This window comes from Scomber japonicus, chromosome 1, assembly GCF_027409825.1.
Source record: "Scomber japonicus isolate fScoJap1 chromosome 1, fScoJap1.pri, whole genome shotgun sequence".
Lineage (NCBI taxonomy): Eukaryota > Metazoa > Chordata > Actinopteri > Scombriformes > Scombridae > Scomber > Scomber japonicus.
The window spans coordinates 4,748,837-4,774,160 of NC_070578.1; the positions used below are offsets into that span (position 1 = coordinate 4,748,837).

The window sequence follows — 25,324 nt, forward strand, 5'->3', positions numbered from 1 at the left end:
TATGAGCCTTTAAAAACTTGGATCAGTTGAATCCCATGATAACAGACTGAAGATCTAAGTAGCAGCTTAATGGCCACCAGGAGGCCCCAAATGACGCAAAATACAAATATGACTTGTCACTACAGTGCAGTGTTTAGTCACATGTGCTGTTACACTTTTTAAATATGCACAAAAATAATCATTTTAGACGTTTTTTTATGTATTTGTATTCAAAACTATAGACATGAACTTTTTAGTTTCTTTTTTGGTTTGTCTCAGTGTTTTGTTTTGAAGTGTTTATAGCTTGAATCTAAGTCTGTGAAGTGGTTGTTTAATCAAACTGACCCTTGGCTTTATGCTGTGATATAGCATGAAATCAGTTTAATTTGTACATGACGTGGCAAAAAAAAGTATTTATGCACAGCATAGCTGAAGATGTGTTTTTAATATTGACATTTATGATGGAAGTCACGGTTTAGGTTGTGTGAAATGAAATGAAAAGCAGGATTTGTAATGCGGTTCAGTCACTGATGCGGGTAAATCTCAACAGGTCTGAGCAGCAGCAGCAGCATCCACGCATCTGATCCTCTCTGAGCTCACATGGCACAGTTCCTCTGAGGCATGGAGACGTGAATTTCACCAGTGCGTGACGACAACATGATGGACTTATGACGGACTTTACGCAGAGCTGCGCTGTTGACTGAACCAAACATCCAACACTTTCTCTGTTAACTGACTGCTATTTTTTTTTCAACTTTGAAGACAGGATGATTTTCTTTTTCTTTTTCATTTTATTAAGTAATCAGTCCAGCCGCTCGGTGGTGACAGGACAAGGGGACGTTTATACAAACCACTGGGCAGTGCGGATCACAGGTGGTCCGGAACAGGCTGACACAATCGCAGCAAAGTATGGATATATGAACCTGGGTCAGGTAATGATCCAGCTTGTTATTCCTCATATCAGTGCTGTCCATGGAGGTTCTTTATGTTTACTTTGTAACAAAGTAACATGACGTCATGTTGGTCTCGGTTTGTGACTGTGATTGTTTTTTCTAGTTTATTATGAAAATGGACTCATTACATTTGAAAAATATAAACGTTTCTGGAATATTTAAATTCTTTTTTTTCTGGAAATGCTCTAATCTGGAACAATTATAGGATTCAGCTAAGAAAATTCACTCACATGAATTTCCTGTACTTGGTTATAGTATGTTTTTCATTAGAAAAGGGTAACAGTTTACTTTCATTTTCCCTATTCATAAGCACATTTAGTAAACATTTTAAAGCACACTTTAGTGTAATTACAAGCAGATTTAAAGACAATTTAACTCTTTATTAATGTACAATATTTATCAACAGTCATACCTTCTCTCTATTTTGCATTATTACAGCTGTGTTTTACTAAATTGTCATTGATTCTGATCTGTTTATATATCAGCTTCCACTTATGGATGGCCAAACCAGGAGTTCTAGTTGCTGACAATTACATTAATAGACATGGATATTTTCCTATAATTACATTACAGTGTGTTAAAAACCATGTATGATATGTTTGCATACTACTTATAAAATGGGGACTTAAACTGTTTTCTTGACACAGGGAAATAATGTTGACTAGGACTTTTGATGTAGTATTGAAATATAGCAAAACTTAAAAAACTCCCACTTTCTAATATGTGAAGCTTCTATGAATAATTTATAAATTATAACTAATAACTGAGCTGTTTCATAAGAGTGTTTTTTAGATTGCCTCATTGTGAAAAATCCCTCTAGCTGCTGTTTATCCTACCTCTGCAGAATGCTTGATTTATCCTGTTAATTGATCAGTTCATCTGGCTAATAGACCTCTTACCTTCCCTCTGAGAAACACCTGGTGTCGACATCAAACTCCATTTAATAACCACTTATTAACATTTATAACTCAAGACTCCTGTGGCTTATGGGTGTGTAAAAGCCACTTTCACAAATGGATGAAAAACAGCCAGAAAGATTTTTCATAATCTGGAAACTCTAATCTCTCATTCTTTTTATAATTATAACTAATAACAAAAAGTGTATACACATCTTCTGTAGGCTCCAGTCCTGTTTTTGTGTTTTTTTTATGTGCCTAAGATATTGTATGGTTCTGTACTGGTATTACTGAATGTTCTGTCATTTGATGAATTGTAGAGCTGTCCCTCTTTTGTCTGTATACATAACCTGGTTCATATAGATGTTTGCCAGAATAAGACCTTGTAGATTGAAAAGTGACATCATTAAATCTTTTGGGAGCTTGCAAACATGCACACTACTTTTCCTTGTTATGCTGCTTTTGTCCTGCACCTGTAGACTGTTCTATAAGACATCAGTAAATGAATTATTGATGTTAATGATGAACTCTTTAGTTACAACTTTATAAAGGGTCTCATGGTAAAAACCCTCTTCTTTAAGGTACTAGTGTAAAAGAGAATCACACTAGATATGAGTGGTTGAGGGAGGTAAGTAGAGGAGCAGCAAAGGGATGAAGACAGATGTAGTGAGGAATGGTTTCTGTAGACTGTAGTCTGAAGAATACTGCAGTGTGCCAGCTGTCCACATGTGTTGAGATTCCTGCTCACATTTTTTGTGCAAAGTCTAGAGAGAACATGCATATTTATTACGTGACATCATATACCATATACAGATGGCCAAAATGTGCTCTGAATGTGGAGAACTTTGTAGAAGCAAGTTTAAGTTTTCTACTGTTAAAGAGTCGGAGCACATCAGAGGAAAAGGCTATTTAGAAAACAAAAGTTGAGTTGTAGATTAAAGAAATGTGACTATATGCTAAACTTGTGTTGTAATGTTCTTGTCTTGATGCTGCTGTTGGATGTCTTTGGTCAGATAGGAAGCCTGGAGGATCATTACCATTTCCACCACAGCAGAGTGGTCCGCAGAGCTGCAAAATCTTTCAAAGGCCCCCACAGTTTCATCCATATGGATCCCCAGGTGAATCAAAATGTACAACACACACAAGCAACATGGTGAGATTTACACATTTATTCCTCTGGGCTCAAACCTAGCAGAAAAGCAGACATAACTCTGGAGTACCACACTGGCAACAATTCACATATTTCTGTCATAACTGTATGTTTATACAGTGGTGTGAAATGTTGTGCAACTTTCCAATGCTTCAAAAGTGATTTATACAGATTTTCCACAGATTTTCTTTTCCACGGATATCGTTAAATTCCATAATTTTGTGTGCGGTTAAACGCAACATTCAAATAGGAATTGGCTAACAAGTTTATAGGAGGAAACAGGTTAGATTTTCAGCCTTGGACTGAGTTTCAGTTGGGTGGAGAAAAATAATTGCTGTGTGGTTGTTTCCCCCACAACACATCCACTCGACTCCGGTGCCAATTAAACAGAGTGAGAGAGACATGCCATGAGACGGTAACTTTGGTGATCATTATTTGCAACCAACGGACCAATGTGTTCCCATGTGAAGCCTTCATCAGAGCATACAGTATAACACAGCAGCGAGTGAGAAAAGGTTGCATCCCACAGTCCTTTTCTTTCGCAGACCTGACATATCACAGTAGGAAAACACTTGAGCCACGGTTAAAGTGATTAATCTGTGCTATTCCTACTGTGACAAGTCCAAATATCTGCTGGGAAAAACGTCTATTGGTACATGTCATGTCAAACAATCCAAAAAGCAGTTAACAAACAGGAAGTGACAATGTGGTCAAATGAATGCTGAGATTTAGTAGTCAGTCACCTATGTGTGCCCCTGCTAGTCTACTTGGTTAAGACAGATGAATTCAAGACAAGTGAATTCAGACATTTTCTTCTAAACACATTAAATAGGTCATAAATGTATGTAAGTATAAAAAAGGTGTAAGAAGCATTTTAACCATTTAGATTTGAATTGTGGAGCTAGGCTTCACAAACTGTTTCAAGATTTCTGTGTTCAGGATTTAGTGGGCGAATCTGAAAATTGGCGTAAACTCACCCCTGCTGCTCTAGAGGTATAAATACATTCAGCACACACTACTACTACTACTACAGCCTACAGTTAGCCAGTTAGCTTAGTTAGCTGCCGAGCTAGCCGCCTAGTTAGCAGCTGAGCTAGCAGCAGAAATCTCTCAGACGTATAGTGTCCATGTTTTGGGTGGAGGTGGTGAGTTTGATTGACAGGTGACACTTGGTAGGGGGCGATTTTTTTAATCATTCAAATTTGGCAGGGTGGTTAACAACACACTTTTCTGTGGTATGTCAAACTCAGAACACATTTATTCTTACTTTAAATGGACTTTAATACTGAATTTATATATATTTGAATGTATGTGTCTATGTATAAATGTGTGTATGTAAGTGTAGGTATGGGTGCACATACAGTATGTGTATTTGTTGTATTAATATTTATATGGTTAATTAGGAGTATTTTGGTATACTTATTTCTAAATTATGTGGATACATTTTTAACTTTCTTTTTTCTTTTCTTTAAAAGGTTTTCTTTTTTCTTTTATCGTATTGCCTGTCATGGGGCGATGTTATATGTTGTGTTTGTTTTCAATTTTTAAAAATCAATAAACAAAGCATTGAAAAAGAAGCCACTTACCACAACGTCTGCTGTTTGCATCTGGATGCAGAACTTTGTTGAATGTCACACCAACTCTCTACCCATGTTTCAATCCTGTCTCAACTGTCGGATAAATGACAAATACCAAAAACAAATTGTTTTAAAAAAGAGTTGTCTATGTAATTGTAAGTATTTTTAAAGAATTTCTATATAACACATTCTGGATCATTTTGCACTTGGAAGTGATTCATCATGTTCTTTCTATCTCCAATTTCATCTGTAGGTGGAGTGGGCCCAGCAGCAACTGGTAAAACCAAGAGTAAAGAGGTACACCCAAAGTGACCCAAATTTCATTCACTTCAGTGACCCAAAATGGTCGAACATGTGGTACATTGTAAGTACAGTGCACTGAATTGTCCTCATGTATTACTGTGTTCATAAGAAACCACAGCAGACAAACAAATACGCACATACAGTGTGACTTTGTCAGTGAAAGTCTAAGAACCCCTTGAAAGACTCAGCCGATTCACTCCTATACATCTCAGCTGTATCTTTAGTAGTATATGCTATTTCTTTGGTCTTTTTTCTTGTAAGCACTGCAATGATAACAACAGCCGCTGTCACTCAGAGATGAACATTCTGGCAGCCTGGCAGAGGGGCTTCACTGGCAAGAACGTGGTGGTCACAATATTAGATGACGGCATCGAGAGGGACCACCCTGACCTGGCCCAGAACTACGTATGTGCCACCCATCTTTTCATACTAGAACATTGAACCATGGCTATTTAGAGGATTGCTATTCAACGATATTAATGTGGATACCGTGCAAAATCAAAATAAATACTGTGGCCATGAATAAATGTGACATATTGAGTTATTAACCTAGTTTTGTAACCCAACGTTTGGCTCCAGTTTGTTGCTAGTTATCCTACATCACAATATGAACAATGACATAAAAGGCACAGGGGGGTGTACACTATCTCCTTTTTATGAACTACAGTAAATGTGAGATGTATTCTCTGCTTCAGTCTCATATTTGATGCCTTTTTCATTTCTGCAGGACCACCTTGCAAGCTATGATGTCAACGGGAACGACCATGACCCCACACCACGTTATGACTCTCGCAATGAAAACATGTAAGTAATTTCAATCTAATCTACCGTCCCTCATTGGTTTTTTGTGCTTTGAATATTGTATTCTTGTAGTCAAGTACCTTAGATACAACAAGACTAGCTCCAGATCCACATTTTCATAATATCTGGAACCTAGATGACTGAGAACCTTCATATTTATGAATGCGTGTGAGAGAATCCATCTTCAGCATACCCACACACACACATCTCCTCAGATACATGCCTGGAACTGGTCATGTTGTTCTCCAACATGCTTGATATGTTCGTCAGTAGTCGGTATGCCACTTTTCAGTAACTCCTCCTCAAGTCACGCTGTGTCTATTATCACACTGAGGCAAGACATCCTTTTGATGAACAGTATGATTATTCAGTGGGTCTTTTGCTTCATTTGGATGGTATACGGTCACAAAGACTTACCATGAAAACACAGACTAAAATTGTAGTATTGGTAATGATCCTTGTCAACACAGTATATTAGCACATGCTATCAAAATAAATTTTATTTTTTGGTTTGGATATGGATTTCTATTTTATTTTTTGTTCTCATTTCTTTATCTATGATGAGAAATAATTTATTGTATCTACTCAATTAGAGTTATACAGACTTAGGCACATATATCATGTCAAGAAATTATCAATATAATATGCCCCCATAATGTGTTTTTTTTTTCATTGATAAATTATAATGTTATAATGCCATTAATTAGATAATGTTTTAATTGTTTAAAGCTATAGTGTGTAGAATTTAGTGGCATTAGTGGAGTGGACTTGGCAGAAATGGAATCTAATATTCAAATGTATGTTTTAATTAATCACCTGAAAACATAATTGTTGGGTTTTTATGTTAGATTGAACACTTTATATCTACAGAGGGAGCGGGTCCTCTTCCACAGTGCCCGTCATGTTGCACTGCCATGTTACTACAGTAGCCCAGAATGGACAAACCAAAGACTGGCTCTAGAGAGGGCCTGTCATGTTTTTTGTGAGTTTCACGGCCATCATAGGTTCTCCTATACCAAACTATTCCATGAAGATTCATGTGGATGCAGGTTTTCATTCCAATCAAGTAGGAGCACACCAGGCTTGACTTATTTAATCAATTGATCTCAGTCTTCAGACAGTTGATTGGATGAATAGTGTGCTCTTAATTGGTTGGAACAAAAACCTATAGGGACATGGCCCTTTGTGGAATAGTTTGGATATCCCTGGAAGGGTAGGGTATTCAATTGTTTGCAATCTGCTTACACATTGCTAGATGCCACTAAATCCTACACACTCATCCTGTAACAGTTTTAAAATGAGACTGCATGTCAGGACAGCTGTTAGTGAAATCCTAATGACCTCATCATGCCCATTCTACACCCATACCACACATCAGATGCACCTCTAAGCCAGAAGAAGTAGTGAAGAAGACAGAGTAGTCAACATGTGTTAAGCATCTGAGTTAATATGTTGTAGTTAGTGTTTCTCTGGAGAGCCACGGTGTCAAGATGCCATCAAGTGGAAGGATTTTACACAGAAAAAAGTACAGTAGGAGCAGGTGTTCTGATACGTGCTGTTAGCTAACTACAGTAGCTCAGTAAAACAGCAACATTTCAAGTAACTGCAACTGAAGACAGCTTAATTACAAACATGACACCAACTGATGACACATCTTACAAACTCTTCACATTTGTACAAGTCACAAGGGTGCCATATATTTCATTTAAAACAACAAATTTCACGAAAGGCTGCGGTGGCCTTAATGAGGATCAATACGTAAAGAAAACAGCCTCTGGCGATGTGTGTCCTGGCCTTGAAGAGATAACTTAATTGCACCTGGTTTGGGGTTGGATTAAGTCTGTTAGTATTCAAGGCAGTTCCCTCCTCCCACTGTTATTTAGCACAACATAGAACATTAGAGGTTTTGTATTCCATAATGCTGCACTCAAACCCTGGCCATGTATTAACTGTAGCAGGCCAGCTGCACAGCATGGAGGGAAAAGTAGATGGTAACCCTAACCCTGAAGATGAAGTATCATGCTTTGTATCGTTTCCTCTTAACCTCAAACAGACTACAGGGAGCTGAGCCCAGGCTGGCTTATATTATACTAGTATTGTAGCTCTTAATGTAAAACAGGAAGTTGACAGGATAAGATGACCACTCTGTTACACACATAATTTGAGCATATATTATGTATATTTATCTTGTAACCATCCTGTCGTCATCCCATCGATGTGCAATTTTTGTCCTCCCGCATCAAAATTGGCCCAGTTTGGTCTGACTGTTTATGAAATATAAGGTATAAATGATCACCCAGTTAGACCTTTTTAGTCAACTCCATTCCAACGTATTACCACAGGTTTTGCACATATTTTGGGAATCTATGGTTAATAGGCCTCATTTAGAGAAACTATACCTCATTCTTGAGATAAGCCACATCAAAATTGACCTGAGGACAACTGGAGGGTTAACATGGTAACATGATTTCATCATTTGGTATTGCTGGTCAGAATCTGTTTGAACAAAGCATAAGATAATGCAATAATGCACAGCATGATGTTGCTTGTGCAAAAGGGGGTCATCCTTATGTTCCCACAGCCCAATGTTCCCTCAGGCCTACATTGGATGTTGGTACCAAATTTGAAGCAATTCTGTCAAGGTGTTCCTGAGATATCGCGCACATTTTATAACCTTATGTTTTATATAACAAGCCTATAACCTTTTTAAAAAACTACAACAATCATCTATCTACATGATAATACCTACACTTTAAATGAGCACATCCTTCTCTTTTTCTATTTCCAGTCAAAGTGAGCTCTAATACCGGCAGTAAATGTCAGAGTTTGATGTCAGTCCCAAGTAATCAAATGATGGAAGGCTTCTTTCTACACTTCACACATTTTTTTACCATATAGGGAGAAATCCATCACAGGAAAAGAATAGAAACCAACTACTCCATAAACCAAACTTTGAATGGCAGCTGAATATTTTGCTTCTTTGGCTCTTATCAAATGGCATTCTGGAGAACTAAATCAAACTAAAGTGAACGTAGACATATCCTGGAACACACTGAACGCTGTAAATTGACAGCATGAGTTTCAGAATGCTCACAAGTTCCTCTGTCTTCTATACACCAGCTTTGTAGAGGGTGGTAAAATTCATTATGGTGCTGTTGCCAGAGGCTTGTAAGAGTCCAATGGCTCTAGGTGGAAAAGGCAATCAATTTTAGTTGTTGTTTTCCGCTATGTTTCCATTATCTGTAGGCACTGGCAGGTATCCTTAAGGAAATTATCAATTCTTGGGTGTATTAAGTTTTTATAAAAAGAGGTCTGGTGAAGAAAGGGAGCATGTCAGCCTCTGAATAATGATTAGTTTGCTGAGCCTTTAAAGCTCTCTCCATGGGTTGTGTGATGGTTGATAAATTCAACCTTTGGAGTTCTGTCAGAGGTTTTCTCTTTCAGATATTCCTCCTAGAGATTTTACAACAACCAGCCCTTGAACTTGGCATTCAACAGTACAGGGCTGTATGTAAGATTGTAAAGTCTGTGTTTTTTTCTTTTTGTTCACATCTAGACATGGAACTCGGTGTGCAGGTGAAGTTGCAGCTGTGGCCAATAACTCCCATTGTATCGTTGGGATTGCCTACAATGCACACATTGGAGGTAGTGTTCTCTGTCTTATTCTCCAAGCTTCCAGGAAGTTTTTTTCCCCCTCATGTGCCTTTTAGTCATGTTAGCAGTCATCAGTTGATGTGCAGTTCCAGGTGTCCATCAGTTCCAGACGTCTGTTTTATATTGCTGGTGTATGTGGAAGATGCGTTTTGTTGCAGTGAGTGGCCACCTGGACAAATTACAGATTACAACTACAGTTAAATCTCTTCATTTGGCCTTTTGTTGCGTCTAGAATCCAGTAAAATTGTAACTTTACTCCCTCTTGGTTAGGCTCGTATGGGATTTAAAACGCTGACATAAATATAATAATTATAATAGTTATAGCAAAGGTCTCCCACTACCCACAGCGGTGCCCAGGTCAAGACAATATGGTTGACCCATGTATTGAACCAAAATTATTCCATAATAACGGTTCAGACTGTTTATGTCAAGGAGTAGCACTGCTAGAAAAAGTAAATAATTACTGTGTTTGAAGGAATAGGATGTGAAGAACTTAGAACTTCACCTGGCTGCTACTCTCTCTCAATGACATTTTCACCGTTAAACACTCGATTACCACTTCTTCTTGTCTGGTACTATACATCATAGTTTGTAGCGCACTCCATTTAAAAAGTTGTTTTCTGTACGTCCAAGCCTATAACCCTGATGACATCACTATGACGCACAATGACATCATCAGGACTATTATCAGACTTTAGACATACAACAGAAACACAAACAGAAGGCCTTATACGTATATTGTGTCCCTTTAACTAAATTTCTTATTGGTATAAGATTATTTTTATTCATAAGCATGGTGTATTTGAAAATACAGCTAGTTTATAATTTTTTAACATCACGTTTATAATTTTCAGGGACAAAGAATTACATCTAGAACATGAACAAAACTGTTTTACCAAAATTAAAAATGTACAGTCTATGTGTACAACAGGATCCATGTTACAAAAATTATCAGCGTTTCATCAGATTGTCAACAATGGAGGAAACAAAAGACAGTGCTCAGACAAACATATTGAAGTACATTGCTCTGTGTGACATTCAAGTTCAAGTCAAGACAATTTAATTCATATAGCACCATATCACAATACAAGTTATTCAGGCATTCAGGGCTGTGTGGTTTGTCTCGTTTGTCCTAGTGGTTTGCCGTACCTTGCTGTCCAATTGGCGAAGTCGCTCAACCAATTATATTCAGGGATACAATGGTGACAGCATTCCCCCAGGCCCGCCCCGTTACTGAAAAAAAAACGCCCACCAAAGAAATTTAAATTTAAGAAACACTTAAATGACTTAAATGTCACTGAAGGTTCCATCCTGCTGACTCAGGGCTGTTCAAAAGGCTTCCAAAAACAAGAAGCTGTGATGTAAACAGCTCACGTTTCAATGAGAAATCAGAGGTCAATTAAAACTTTCCTTTCCACTAATAAGACCCTCAAGACCGTCTATTCTTATTAATCCTCTCACAGTTTATCCAACACAGCAGTTAACTCGGGGCAATGACTGTGTGCATCATCTTAATTTCAAAAAGTCTGACCAACAGAAGCCTGCAGCTGCACATTTTTAATTACAATACAAGTAAACTTGTGGTTCCAATGACCACAGACATTACATTTATGGTATTCGCTGAAACAGAAGATGATTATTTTAAGAATCCCAACTTCTTTGTGCATCATTATAGTACAAATGTCAATTTATGTCATGTCTTATCTAACTAAACTAGAGTTCAGTATTTTAGTATTGGAGATGTTTCCATACTACTTCGTATCGATTTATTTTGATTGATATCTTAAATGTATCGAGTACTTATATCCAACCCTAGTTGGCACGTTTGTTGTTTCCTCGTAGCTGAACTGTTATTATTTCTGTACTAGCAGCTCAGATAACAAATGGCGCTTTTCCACTACACAGTCTCAGCACGACTCGACTCGCCTCGGCTCGACTCGTCACGTTTTTTTTTGTGTTTCCACTAGGGATAGTACCTGGTACCTGGTACTTTTTTAGTTCTAAATTCTAAATTATTAGATGATTATTATGAACCTAGTTGCCTAGCTTCATAATAAACAATTAATACTGTCATTATTATTTCACTGGCCTTCAAGATCCTCCAAGATCCCACATCCCTTGACCTGTGTACTGTAAAGGTGAATTTGAAGTTCATTCAGGTCACCGTGTTTCTTGGGACACAGGTATTCGTATGCTGGATGGTGATGTGACTGATATAGTAGAGGCCAAGTCCCTGGGAATCCGACCTGACTACATTGACATCTACAGTGCCAGCTGGGGGCCAAAGGACGATGGAAAGACAGTGGACGGCCCGGGGCCACTAACCAAACAAGCTTTCGAACAAGGCATCAAGAAGGTTTGTGAAACTTTCTGTGAGCTGACTGAAATCTGTAGCGTTCATCTCTGAGCTCAGCATCATCCGTCTCACACAGGGTCGCAAAGGCCTGGGTTCCATTTTTGTCTGGGCGTCAGGTAATGGCGGTCGGCAGGGTGATCACTGTTCATGTGATGGTTACACCAGCAGTATCTACACCATCTCCATCTCCAGCACTACAGAGAATGGAAACAAACCTTGGTACCTGGAGGTCTGCAGCTCCATCATGGCCACAACCTACAGCAGTGGAGAGTTTAACGAGAGGAAGATTGTGAGTAATGGGCATGGTGCTTGTTTGTCTGTTGAAGCTCTATGTTGAGAAATACTTTATAAAAGATGTGTGACATATGTAGAACATTCACTGACAAATAAAGTGTATGACTGTAGTATAAAGCTGTAGGCTACTAATCCATATTAGAGGTGTCACTGATGAATCCACCCAACTCTGCCGTGATCAGCTCTAAAGACTGTTTCAGTCTCTGATATTATCAACCTTGTTTCCATTGTTAGATCCTTTAGTCTAGGGGAAACCTGGCCCCAAACGCTTAGAGACCTCCCAACTCCTTCTAGTCCCAAGAACCGCCAGTCCAACATCCACCAGAGATTATAATGTAGCAGTTTATTGTTGCTTCAGAGCTGAACATTGCCCAAGAAAGGAAACAAAATCAGCTAACACCCCAGACCCTAAACTTCCCTAACAAGTTTAACTATTTACAATATATAAGAGGTTAGGTTCAGGTTATCATCTTCTAGCAACAAACACTTCACAGTCTTAATCTACACCTCTGCATCAACCAAGATCAGTCCAGTTCTCTTAACTATTATCTAATTCTAAGTTTGGCAGGTGGGCCTCCATTGTTGAGAAAGGAGGGGGGGCCGGGGCGGCATCAGCTGGTGTTTTAAATCGTCCACGTTAGCATATCAGCCAGCAGTCAACCTGTTGCCTGGGCCAATCAGGCAGCACCACTTACCTCACTCACTTACACACCCACACACACAAACACACACACAGAAGGCACACTCCAAAGGAGAGGAGAGGGAGAGAATTATATGACACCAACACAAATGACCAAATGACCATGGGTCATCACACCAGCCAGCTGTTTTCAGCTCTGATAAAGCAACTGTACAGTAGCAGCCAGCACTAAAAAGCAGAGAGGAACAGTTAGTGACTAGCTGGTGGAGCATTTAGCATGTAGGTATTTTTGTCAGGAATTGGTGGAGACTAATACAGCGTACATTTTGGCTTAAATTCAACAACTGGACACAAACACAACTCCAAATGAAAGCTAATGTTGCTTAATTGTCTGCTGGATGTGTAATCAGGCATACATAGTGGGGTTGCTTAAGACTCAGTCATTTCAAATTGATGTTTAAGTTTGGTTTTCACTTCTAAGTTGAAGTTAAGGGTCTATAGAACAATTTTGGTCCGAGTGTCAAACACACAGATAAAAAAAAGACCTCCAGGGGGCGCCGCAAAATATGTAAACTGCTATAACTTTTGATTGGATTATCCAATTTTAACATATGAGGTATGTATGGATTCGGAATTAAAAGGAGAAACTGGTATGTCAAGCCAGTTTTATAGTTTTTATATCCACAATAAACCAGACAAACACATATTAATACAGTGCTCTGCTGCAGTCAACAACTAACTGTGAGAAGTCAGAGCCGGGTCCTGTCTTGGCTCTGCCTCCCTGCCTTTTCTCTCAGTCCTACACTGTGTACGTCAGTGTAAATATTATGCTTTGGCTTCTGTTGAACTAACCAGAGTGACAAGACCACCAGCCTCCCGGTGCAGTGGGTAGGATGTGTGGCTGACCTTATACAGAAGCTCATAAGCTCCTGCATGAGGTCAGCTACACTCTGAACACTGATATTTATCTCTCTGATTGCTGATATTGATTGTGTGAGCTCATTTTACTCCTAAATTGGCTTCTTGGAGCATTAATAAGTGCCTGACAATCTTTTGGAGGAGTTGATGTGTCTAACCTAGACGACATTAAATCATTAATTTAATGAGTTCAGACTACATTAAAAAGTTAATGTTATTCACTGTCAAAGAAGAGCTTTACCTTGCACACACACACACACACACACACACACACACACACACACTGAAAACTCGTGTGTAAAAAAGTGTGTATCAGCCGAAATTTCTAAGATTCTTGACACATGAACTATTTCATTTCTGTTTTAAGATATTAAGATTAGGCAGTGCTAGTCCATTTAATGGAAATTAACCATGGATAATATATGAAAAATGCAAATGAAGAGTCTCATCAAAATATTGTCAAATTAAGGGCTTTCTGCAGCCAATCAATATAACATAAATCAATAATTTACAACAAGCCATGCTAGCAGCTCAATGAGACTGTACTTAAGCAACAGTGGTGCCTTAGGCCAGATGCTGACACCACAATGAGTGGCAAGATATCTCAGTCTGGACCAAATGGTAAATAGTAAATGGACTGTACTTGTATACATGTAGCACCTTTTAGTCTGTTTGACCACTCAAAGCACTTTTTAACACTACATTCATACATTGATGACAGGAGCTACCACACATGGTGCCAACCTGCTCTTCAGAAGGAAGCTAACTTTCACACACATTCGCACACTGTTGGCACAGCCATCAGGAGCAGTTTGGGGTTAAGTAGCTTGCCCAAGGACACATGGGACAAGGGCACATGTGGACTGGAGGAGCTGGGAATTGAACTGCTGATCTTCTGATTGGTGGACGACACAGCAAGCACAGCCAAACATTAGATAAAGAAACAGTGTTTGAAAGGAGATCAAAATGTTGTGTGTGCTTCTTACCTTGCAGGTAACCACTGACCTCCGGCACCGCTGCACCGATAGTCATACTGGCACCTCTGTCTCTGCTCCCATCGTGGCGGGGATCATAGCTCTCGCTCTGGAGGCCAAGTCAGTCATCTTTTTTTATCTCCGTCATGATATGCCTCTTCTCCTTCACTCGGTATTCTATCTCTTCTTAGTCTTATTTAGGTCTTCTGCTGATACCTATCCTCTGTCCACTGTGTCATGTGCCTTATCTAGACACTGCATAAGCAACCAGAAATATCATTATTTCCTCTAAATAAGCCTTATAAAATATAGGAAATATACAAAATACAACATGCAATGAATACACTGGCTTCTGTGATATTTCATCATGAGTTACATTGTTGAATAAAATTTAGGGAAATAAACTCGTAATATGTCCATAGTGCATACAAGGCAAAATGAAGTGACTTTTGTACTTTTTTCCTGTTTACATTGAAGGGCTATGATTTATCGCTCATACAGAGATTGTGAACAAGAGTTTTAGAGTTGTCTCGCACAATGTGACGTGCAATAAACTTGCAAGATCATTGTTGTCACACAGTCTTAAGGTGTCAGAAATTGACCAATGGTACAGTCTGCTAAAAGCTTTCCTTTAATGGTCATAAGAATAAACTGCCAAACCGATAACAAAGATGTAAAGTCTTGTCTGACCAAATAAAATGAGTGGTGTCTTTGTTTTCTGCAGCCTTTTGCTCACATGGAGGGATGTGCAGCATTTGCTGGTGAAGACATCCAGACCGGTCCACCTGAGAGCTGATGACTGGAATACCAATGCTGCTGGACACAGAGGCACACTGCATTCTACTTCTAATACTAACATAGTACATTGGCTCTGTTTTATACTTTGTTCAGTGCACTGCAGGCCATCTCAACCACACATTCTTTTTATGAAGCCTTAGCTTAATATAGATGGTGTCAGCAATTACTGCTGTTTAGTAATGAGTGTGTGTCTCTGCTCATAGTCAGCCACCTGTATGGCTTTGGCCTGGTGGATGCAGAGGCCATGGTGCTGGAGGCTACCAAGTGGAGGACTGTTCCTCCTCAGCACACCTGCACTCAGATACCTGAGCGACGCACCAGGTGAGGTGAAGGGCAGGCAGTGTACATGAGTTAATGATGTGTTTGGTGTTCATGTGGTTTAGTCAAATTTGAAGTGGTTAGAATGTGTAAATAAACACACTTTTTTGTGGACCGAGCATTAAATTCCTGCTTTTAATCCAAATTGAGAGAATATATTAGAGGATTATGGCACAAATGTTTAAGTGTTGTAACCATAAAAATGTTGTATCAAATAATTATATTAATTAAAGTTAATGGAATACAATTGTTCTAAATATTACATTTAATCTGGGGAATCATTAGTAATTATTAGTATAAGTACATAAAATATTTAATATTTATCATTCTTTTGTGGTTACATCATTAGACATTTTTAGGAGCATTCAGTCTTACTTTAGTTAAAAAAAGGTACAAATTTCATTTCAAATGACATAAAATCAACAAAAATACAAAATGTAAATTTTAAGCCTGATGCTGCTTTTAAAACTTTTTTTTTGTTTTTTTTTAACATGTATATGAATTGCTGATCTTGCCAACCCTTATTTGTCACTGACCCACACCTTAAAGGTATAGGTGCCACCCAGTGTTATAATCATCAGTTTCAACAGAAAATCCAATAAATAAAAAGAAGCTCATGCTTAAGTTGATTTAAATGAAAAGACTGCATGGACAGAGAAAACAAGTTAAATCATGATAGCAACATAAATATTATATGCCATGCAGTAATATTGTATGTGCAACAGATTTACAGTAATCACATCCAGACACACATGCACACTTTGATTTTGCTTTGCCTGGCTGATTGAATTGATGGTGATGCTTATCTTTGCCAATCCATCTGAGAAGTGGAAAATATTTTGTCAGTGATCATGTCAGTGAAATTACTTTTGGCTGCATCAGTGTGTGTGTGTGTGTGTGTGTGTGTGTGTGTGTGTGTATGTGTAGACATGATGTGCGAATACCAGGATGCAAGATGGATGACAGATGTTTAGTCCTGGACTATACTTATGTCTTTGTCTGTTGTTCAAAAATTCATCAAATAGTTTAAGACTCAGCCTTTAAATTAGACTTTTACAAACAGAAACTTGTTTGATTATTGAAAATGTCCTGAAATGTTTTTGTGAGAGTGGAAACCCATGTTGTGCTCGTATTCTAACAGTCATTATGTATTTGTTACATAATTACTCATGTTTATGGCTCTCTCAGGTACATCCAAGCTGGACAAAGACTGAACAGCAGCATCACCTCCTCTGGGTGTTCAGAACAAGCTGAGCAGCATGTGGATTACCTGGAGCACGTGGTGGTCAAGGTCCTGATTGTCCACCCCCGACGAGGAGACCTTGAGATCAACATCATCTCTCCATCTGGGACGAAATCACAGCTGCTGGCCAAGAGGTTAGACCTGCACACACCATTGTACTGTGACAATATGTGAAGTCCACACTGGCCTTTTACTGAATGGTCAATTCACTCAAATATCCTTGTAGATTCTATTCATTCATATGCTTTTGTTCTCACCCTTTCTCTCTGCCCTACTTTCCCTTTTGGGTCTTTCCTGCACTTTATTGATATTCAGAGTTCATTGTCATATTGAGTCCTTGTCATAATATGCTAATAATACCATAGAAAACTAGATAGTTTGTTTGTTTGGTGTAAGGATAAAGCACAAAGGAAACCATTCACAAAGGTTTCACCAACCCCGGTTTGCTTCAAATAACACTCACCATTTTGTGTTTCTTTCTCAGTGTCTGCTGCACTTTCCTGATAATTTATTTTCCTTAATTTACTGATGAAAACAGTGGCGGACTTGGGCTGTCTGAGGGGCAGGGGCAAAAACATATAAAGGGCACCTGATACATTCAATGGGCCCCCAACAGTAGAGAAAAACAATGCATGTTTGGTAAAAAGGATACATCTCCAATTAAGAGATTTTATAGGATAATTCAGTATATAAAGTAAATGACACCTTTGTATTAAAAGGAATTGTGGCCATGTCACAGAAATAACAAACATCCTCAAAAGACTGGGTTGCTCTGTCATTTCTCATGCCTTTCCAGTTCCTTGAGGTGGTAAGGCACTGACATAGAGCAGTAGATCTGCACTAGTAGGGTATGTTTTTACCCAAACAAGTTGTTTTCACTCCTCAAAGTGTTCACTTCCAGATTTCATTTCAGGATACATTTTGAAAACTTTTTAACATGCCTAGGAAAAGGTTTACATTCTACTGGGCATCCATTTAATTGCAAATGGCTAATGCAATCATACCTTTATCTCTCTCATCTCCTCCCTCGCTGCCTCTAGCTGCATATTGAGATCCCTTTGTATTGTCTTCAATTTTCTGCCTCTTCTTTGATAGATAGTAGTTCTATATTTCGTAATTATTTGTGCATGACACACATGGAGGAAGCTGATGTGTTGATGTGATTCTAAAGAATAACTGAACTTAGATTATCTGCAGGCTTTGGTCCACTCTTTGGCAAGCTCACATTAGTAGCCACACAGTACATTTCTGATGTCATTGCACATACCACTGCTCATGATGTCACATCCTGAGCATCAACATGAGGGACTGTAACTGTTCTTCTCAACCATCTGCATGGTTATGACTAGTGTTTGGAAATGTTTAAAAGTAAGTAATTACATTACAAAATTACTGCCATTACTCAACTCAACTCAACTCAACTTTATTTATATAGCACTTTAAAACAACCACAGCTGAAACAGAGTGCTGTACATAAATAGATAAAACAACACAGGAACATGAAACAATTAACAAGGAAATAAATACTAAAATAATTGTTTTATTGTTTAAATTTTTTTTTAAAACAATAATTAAAAAAACAAACAAACAAACAAACCATAAAACACTAAAACAGGAGCAGAGTCTCATGCTGGGTTGAAAGCCAAGGAATAAAAATGGGTTTTAAGCATAGACTGTATATAAGAAATGGATGTAACATCCGTGACGTCACCCATTGGTTTGTGAACTGCTGCTCGGAAGCCAATAGTATCGAATCTAGGCAGCGCCATCTTGAAAATTTCAGGTGCATGCCGGGAAAAAAAGAACACGGATTCTACTTATATGGGTATGAGGCGGAGTCATGGATGGACGTATGGGCGGGACCAACAGCGGAGCGGGGAGGCTGCGATTGGTTGCGAGGGCTGGATCTCAAGGACATTGGTCAATCAACCTGTCAATCACAACGTAGCCACGTAGCCTGCTTTATCGTCAAATATAAAATCAGGGAGGCCAAAATTTCACAAATGAACACCATACTGCATTGAAGAAGGCTTTAAACTAGCGATTGAGACCATAAACACATTTTGAAAACGTTTACTGAGGTTAGAAATCAGGTGAGAAGTTGATGAATTCTCCATTGACTTGTATAGAGCCGGACGTCTTTTTGAACACAAAACGGTCGCCCCCTGGTGGCCTTTTGATAGAATGGAACTCCCCGCCTGATTTTAAGGCGAGTTTTAAAAATGGACAGTGAGGAGGCTTGTCAAATATTTAAAGGAAGCTCGTTCCATAATTTAGGAACCCCTTTGTGATTCCTCATGTTGTTTTAGTCCAGACCTCCTTTAAATATAATTACTGGATCATCATACAGCCAAGTCTGACCCATAATCTGTAAATTTTACAAACATAACACATTAGGTTACTCTTTACATTAAATAAGTAATCCAAGTACTCTAATGCGTTACTCCCAACACTGGCCTGGCTCAAGTGGCCACAACAAAAGGGAGACACGCCATTGCAATGTTTGACAAAAGAAAATTTATTGAACCAAATGAACAAAAAGGTAACTAAGTATTATTAAAGCATAGGGTGTGGATGTCAGTAGTTTCAGGGGTGTATGGTGTGCATGGGTGTAAGATGTGTGTGTTATTGTTACAATGTGCAAGAAAGTAAAACATGACACTAAGGAAACATAACTAAACCAAACCAAATAACGGATGGTTACAGAGGTAACCGTGGTTCTATGAATGAAGGTCAACACGCCACCGTATGGGTCACTCTCTCCGAGGGTGAGCTGTTTCAGGAGACAATGTAGCAAATTAACACCTCCGCCCAGCGGGCGCAATCAGAGCCTATTAATACAGCTGTGCGATCACCTGCTCACTCTCTTTTTCTCGACTGAGGCCGAACTAGCCTTCTGAATGACAGAGCAAGCTGGCGTGTTGACCTTCATTCATAGAACCATGGTTACCTCTGTAACCATCCGTTCTATTTCATATCTGGTCAAAACGCCACTGTATGGGTCAACAGTATAGCAAATAAGGTCAGGCAGGAGGTGTAGTGAGGCAAAAAACACTCAGGACAACCAGTTCACAGATCAGAACACATTTTAATGAGAATAATTAATCTCCAGGTTTGTGGTTCCAGGTTTGTGGCACCATAGCCAAAGGCCGACGAAGGCCACCTGCTGTGAATGAAAACACTTTCCATTGAAAAGGAAAAAGGTCCCCATAACAGAACATCCTTAATAAATGAACACAACCACCGGGTGAATATCAACCATGAAGCCATGGTCCAGCATGGCTGGGACCACAAATCTCACAGGCCTGCTTGCAGAACAGCAGAGGCCATGGATGAAGCAACATTTAGCCTGTAGAACCTTGCAAAGGTCCCAGAAGAGGCCCAACCAGCCGCTGCACAAATGTCCTCCAAGGGAGCCCCCTTGAAGAGCGCTCAAGAGGTAGCCATCCCTCTGGTGGAGTGGGCCACCACCCCCCTAGGTGGAGGGACCCCAGCATTATCATAGGCCAGAGCTACGGCCTGGACAACCCAGCGGGCCAAACGCTGCTTTGATAGAGCTTGGCCCACCTTAGCACCCCCATAACAGACAAAGAGCTGATCAGCCTGTCTAACGGGGCTCGTACGGGCGATGTACACCCTCAGGGACCGGACTGGACAGACCAAGTGTAACCGGGTCTCCTCCACAGATGCCTGGGGTGGAGGATGGAAGGGCTCCAGAACCAAGGGCCTTAAAACAAAAGACCGAGGGAGCACTTTAGGTAAGAAGGCTGGATTTGGCAGGAGAGAGACGGCAGAGCCCTCCTCTCCCAACCTCAAACAAGACGGATGCACAGACAGGGCATGTAGTTCAGAGACCCGCTTTGCTGAGGCCAGTGCAAGAAGAAAAACCGCGTGGGACCGTGGTGGGCAGATACGCCTAGCCCGCCTCAAAAACTGGCTAATAAGGGGCTGCGAGCCCATTGTCCTACCCTCAATAGGGATGTGACGGTCAGATACAACCGCCACATAGCCCCGTAAGGTGGACTCTGTCAATCCTTTCTCCAACAGGGACTGCAAAAATAAGAGGACTGCCCGTGTCCCACAAGAGACTGGGTCCCAGCCCTTCTCTGCACACCACAGGCAAAACCGTTTCCATCTGCCAGCATAAAGCACCCTAGTAGAGGGAGCTCTGGCTGCCTGCAGGGTAGCCATAACAGCAGGACTCAAACTGCTGAGCGGCTCCCATCTAGAGGCCAGTCATGCAGCCTGTAAATCCCCGGATTCGGGTGCCAGAGCTATCCCTGAGCCTGTGACAGCATGTCCCTGCCAGCAGCCTCTGCAAAGTTGCCATCCATGGTTGATGTGGCCAATCTGGGGCCACAAGCAGAACCCTGGCCTCCATCATCCCCACCCTGGCCAGAACGGCTGGTACGAGGGGAAAGGGAGGAAATGCATACAGCAAGCCCTGGGGCCACTGGCCCGCAAGAGCGTCCACCCCCAATGTTCCCGCTGGACCTGCTATGGAGTACCATAGTGGGCAATGGGCGGTCTCCCGTGAGGCAAAGAGGTCCACCTGGGCCTCTCCGAAGCAAGACCAAATGGCTTCCACAATCTGCGGGTGAAGCCGCCATTCCCCTGGCCTGGGGCCGCCCCTGGACAGGAGGTCTGCTGCCACGTTCACTGCCCCTGGCAAGTAGATGGCCTTCAGGGACACACCCTGTGCATGAGCCCAGAGGAGGAGCTTGTGTGCCAAGTCGTGCAGGGACCCCGACCGCAGTCCGCCCTGCCGGTTGACGTAAGCGACCACAGTTGAATTGTCGGTCCAAACCAACACATGCTTCCCCCGAATTGCAGGAAGGAAATACACCAAGGCTCGATACACTGCCTCTAGTTCGAGCAGGTTGATGTGAGCCCCTCTCTAAAAGGGACCCCACAGGCCCCGGACCGGGTGGGTCTCCCATAGGGCCCCCCAGCCTGCTTTTGAGGCGTCGGTAGTTATGGTCACCCTTGAGCACACCGACCCCAGTGGAACTCCCTCCCTGAGGCCCAGGGCTGTGGTCCACCACGCAAGTGCCGGAAGGCAAATTGCAGACACCAGGATAGCCCTCAGGCCATCCTCGTGGGGGCACACTCTGTGCCTGGCAAGCCAACGCTGCAGCGGCCACATGTGAAGCAACCCCAGGGGCACCACCTGGGACGCTGCCGCCATGAGGCCCAACAGCCTCCGGCCACACTTCACTAAGATGTGCTTGCCCACAGTCAACTGTGACAAGCTGTCCATCAGCACCGCTGTCCTCTTCAAGGTGAGGACAGCTCTCATTAAGGTCGAATCCAGAACCAAACCCAGATACTCCACCCTCCTTGATGGAACAAGGCAACTCTTCTCCCTGTTCAAGGCCAGCCCCAGGTTCTTGAGGTGGTTCAACACCGTCAAGGTGTCGAGCCGGGCCTGGCGCTCTGACGGGGAGCACACCAGCCAATCGTCCAGGTAATTCAAAATATGACTGCCCTGGCGACGGAGAGGTGCCAGCGCTGCCTCCATGCACTTTGTGAAGGTGCGAGGAGACAAGGACAGGCCGAACGGGAGGACGGCGTACTCGTATGCGGTGCCTTGAAAGAAGAAACGGAGGTACTTCCTGTGACCCCTGTGAATAGGAATGTGGAAGTACGCATCGCGCAGATCCACCGTAGTGAACCAGTCTCCATGCCTTATAGCTGACAGCTGAAGGCGCGACAGACGAAGCATACGGAAGGGCAGGCGTTTTAGGAAGCCATTGAACCCCTTCAGGTTCAAGATAGGACGGAGGCCACCGTCCTTTTTCGGAACCAAGAAGTAGGTTGAATAAAACCCTTGGTGCATCTCGCCACTGGGGACGGGTGTTATTGCCCCCTTCTTCAGAAGGGCCGAAACCTCTGTCACATGGGACTGACAATCTGCCCTGTCGCTGAGGACGGTAGGAACAATGCCGGGAAACGGCGGTGGTCTGGTTCTGAACTGGAGGCTGTATCCTGACTCCAGTGTATTTAGTACCCAAGGGCACCGAGTACACTGGCGCCAGTGAGCAAGGTGCTGAGGAGTGAAGCGTGAAGCCGGAGGCTGACAACCGTCAGCGCCGGCCACCAGCTGACCCCGGTCTGGCACCCCTACAACCAGAGTTTCCACTGCGGACTGGGAACCCCTGGGCAGCAGGCTGCGGCGCCCTGGAGGCTGTAGAGCTGACTTGAAAGGATCCACGACCCCAACGCAAGCATGAGACTGGCACATCCCTCACAGAGTGCGTCAGCTCCCTCGTCCTACGAGACTGCTCCAAGGCAGCCTCACAGGGTGGACCAAAGACCTCTCCTGGCACCACTGGAGCTGCCAGCACAGCAATGCAATCCTGGTCGGACAGATTGGATTGTGACAGCCAGACTTGGCGGCATGCCTGGACCATGGAGGCCATTGATTGGCCAAGGGCTTGGGCATGCGCACTGGTGCCCCGCAGCAACATGTCCGCCACACGGAGCATCTCCGTCATCTCATCACTCGGGGCTGCTGAAGCCAAATCCTGCAGCAGACCCTCCAAATAAAGCAGCAACAAAGAATTGGTGCACACCAGCCTGGCCACCAACACTGAGGCATGATAAGCTCTGCGGAGCTGGTTATCAGTGGCCCTGCAGCGCCTGTTAGGGTGATTTGCATCCCTGCCAGCCCTTGCCACAGCTCCTGCCAACATAGCAAAGGTGGCCCCAACTCGGGGGGCCGTGGCCACCCCATGTGTTTCAGCCCCTGCAATGTTAGCCAGCTGGGTCCTCGGAAGGGCTGCAGAACTAGGAGCCCCCCAAGAGGACTGCAGCTCAGACATAAAATCAGGAAGGACAGGGAGCCCGCCTGACCTGCGTCGCAGTGAGCCCCTGTCAAACACTGAAGCAGTTGGAGGCGGAGCTTGGCAGACCAGCTGTGCACGTGCTGCCGCCCTTATAATCACAGCCCTATCAGAAGGGTCCATCGACTCAGGCTCTGAAGCCTGTGAAGAGCCATCCACCAAATCTGAGAGCGACTGGACATCCTCCTCGAACTGGGGGTCGTGCAGACCCTCCAAACTGTCAGAGGCTGCGACAGAAAGCACATCTGGATCTTTATCCCAGACATCAGGAGCTGGTCTGCCCATGCCAGGCAACCCTGCAGGACGCTGAGCATGAACAAGTCCCTGCAGGGTATTTTGCATAGCCTCCACCTGCAGCTGCAGCTGTTCAATCTCCGCCTCTGAACGCCTCCTCTTCCGCGTGCGCCGCTTACCGGCGAGCGGCCGATCACGCGCCTCTGTGTCCAGCTCATTCTCCGCCCGCAGACCAGCTTGGCCCAGGGCAATGGCTGGAGAGGGAAAAACCTCGCAATCGGCGTCCTGTGACATGGTCTGGCAAGCCAAGACTGCCACTCGGACTCAGCGGAAAGACACAGGCGACAGGTGTGGATAAAAGCCTCAGGTAGCGTACAACCTCCCGGCCGCAGTGGCTCCTCTCAGCTCGAAAAACAACCAGGACTCAGTCAGTACAGTCAGTACTCACCTGGCCGAAGACCACAACAGCAACCCAGCCACGTGAGGTAGCGTTCTCCCTCACGGGAAAAGAGGCTCCCCGCAGCGCCACACTATTCCAGACAAAAATCCAAAAATCCGCACACTCTTCCTTACTGCGAGCAACAAGCTGTTCCTGTAGGAAGAAGGCAGATAAGTACGTATATATTGATAAGCCACATAAAATGTCTCAGTCTTGAACAAATACTCACGCACTCCAGGAGGAGAAAAAGAGAGTGAGCAGGTGATCGCACAGCTGTATTAATAGGCTCTGATTGCGCCCGCTGGGCGGAGGTGTTAATTTGCTACATTGTCTCCTGAAACAGCTCACCCTCGGAGAGAGTGACCCATACGGTGGCGTGTTGACCAGATATGAAATAGAACTGGAGTGGAGAACAGAGAGTTGCACACCGCAGCAGCCGCCCACAGTCAGAGGAGAGTAAGCTGTGCTGCAGAACACCCACAGGCAAACAAACAATGGCTAGTATAGGATGTTCCGTTCACGAGGGTGGTAAAATGCTAGTGTGCCTGGTCGTAAGCTGCGCTTCTTGCTGATGTCATGTTCAGTGAAGCTCCAATGACATCAGCCCTCTATCGTCATTCTAGTACAGTCATCCCCTCAGTCTCCAATGGGTCATTCCCATATCAGAGGCCATGGGTGGATTGATTTGTTCAGCTGTGGCTCAGGAGGTATAGCGGGTCGTCCACTAATTGGAAGATTGGCGGTTCGATTCCAGTCTGAGGTTTAGTATCCTTGGGCAAGATACTTAACCTGCTTTGCCAACGGTGTATGAATGTGTATATAAATGTTAGCTCCTCCCTTATGAGCAGGTGCTAGCCCCTGTCATCAGTGTATGAATGGGTGAATGTGTCAAAAGACTAGAAAAGTACTCAGTCCATTTACCATTTACTGCTATTAATAAACATACAGCAGC

General features: G+C 42.5%; 1 protein-coding gene across 1 annotated transcript in view; it reads left to right on the forward strand.

Moving 5' to 3' along the window:
* The first annotated feature begins 510 nt into the window (after positions 1-510).
* The window catches only part of pcsk6 (proprotein convertase subtilisin/kexin type 6), a 33,494-nt gene continuing 8,680 nt past the window's right edge, over positions 511-25,324 (forward strand). Inside the window, exons 1-12 of the mRNA XM_053317134.1 lie at positions 511-911; positions 2,842-2,946; positions 4,809-4,919; positions 5,120-5,263; positions 5,586-5,662; positions 9,216-9,304; positions 11,497-11,669; positions 11,746-11,958; positions 14,515-14,615; positions 15,220-15,323; positions 15,497-15,614; positions 16,800-16,988. Of these exons, the coding sequence (XP_053173109.1) occupies positions 747-911; positions 2,842-2,946; positions 4,809-4,919; positions 5,120-5,263; positions 5,586-5,662; positions 9,216-9,304; positions 11,497-11,669; positions 11,746-11,958; positions 14,515-14,615; positions 15,220-15,323; positions 15,497-15,614; positions 16,800-16,988 (1,589 nt within the window). The 5' untranslated portion in view covers positions 511-746. The remainder of the gene's footprint in view (positions 912-2,841; positions 2,947-4,808; positions 4,920-5,119; positions 5,264-5,585; positions 5,663-9,215; positions 9,305-11,496; positions 11,670-11,745; positions 11,959-14,514; positions 14,616-15,219; positions 15,324-15,496; positions 15,615-16,799; positions 16,989-25,324) is intronic.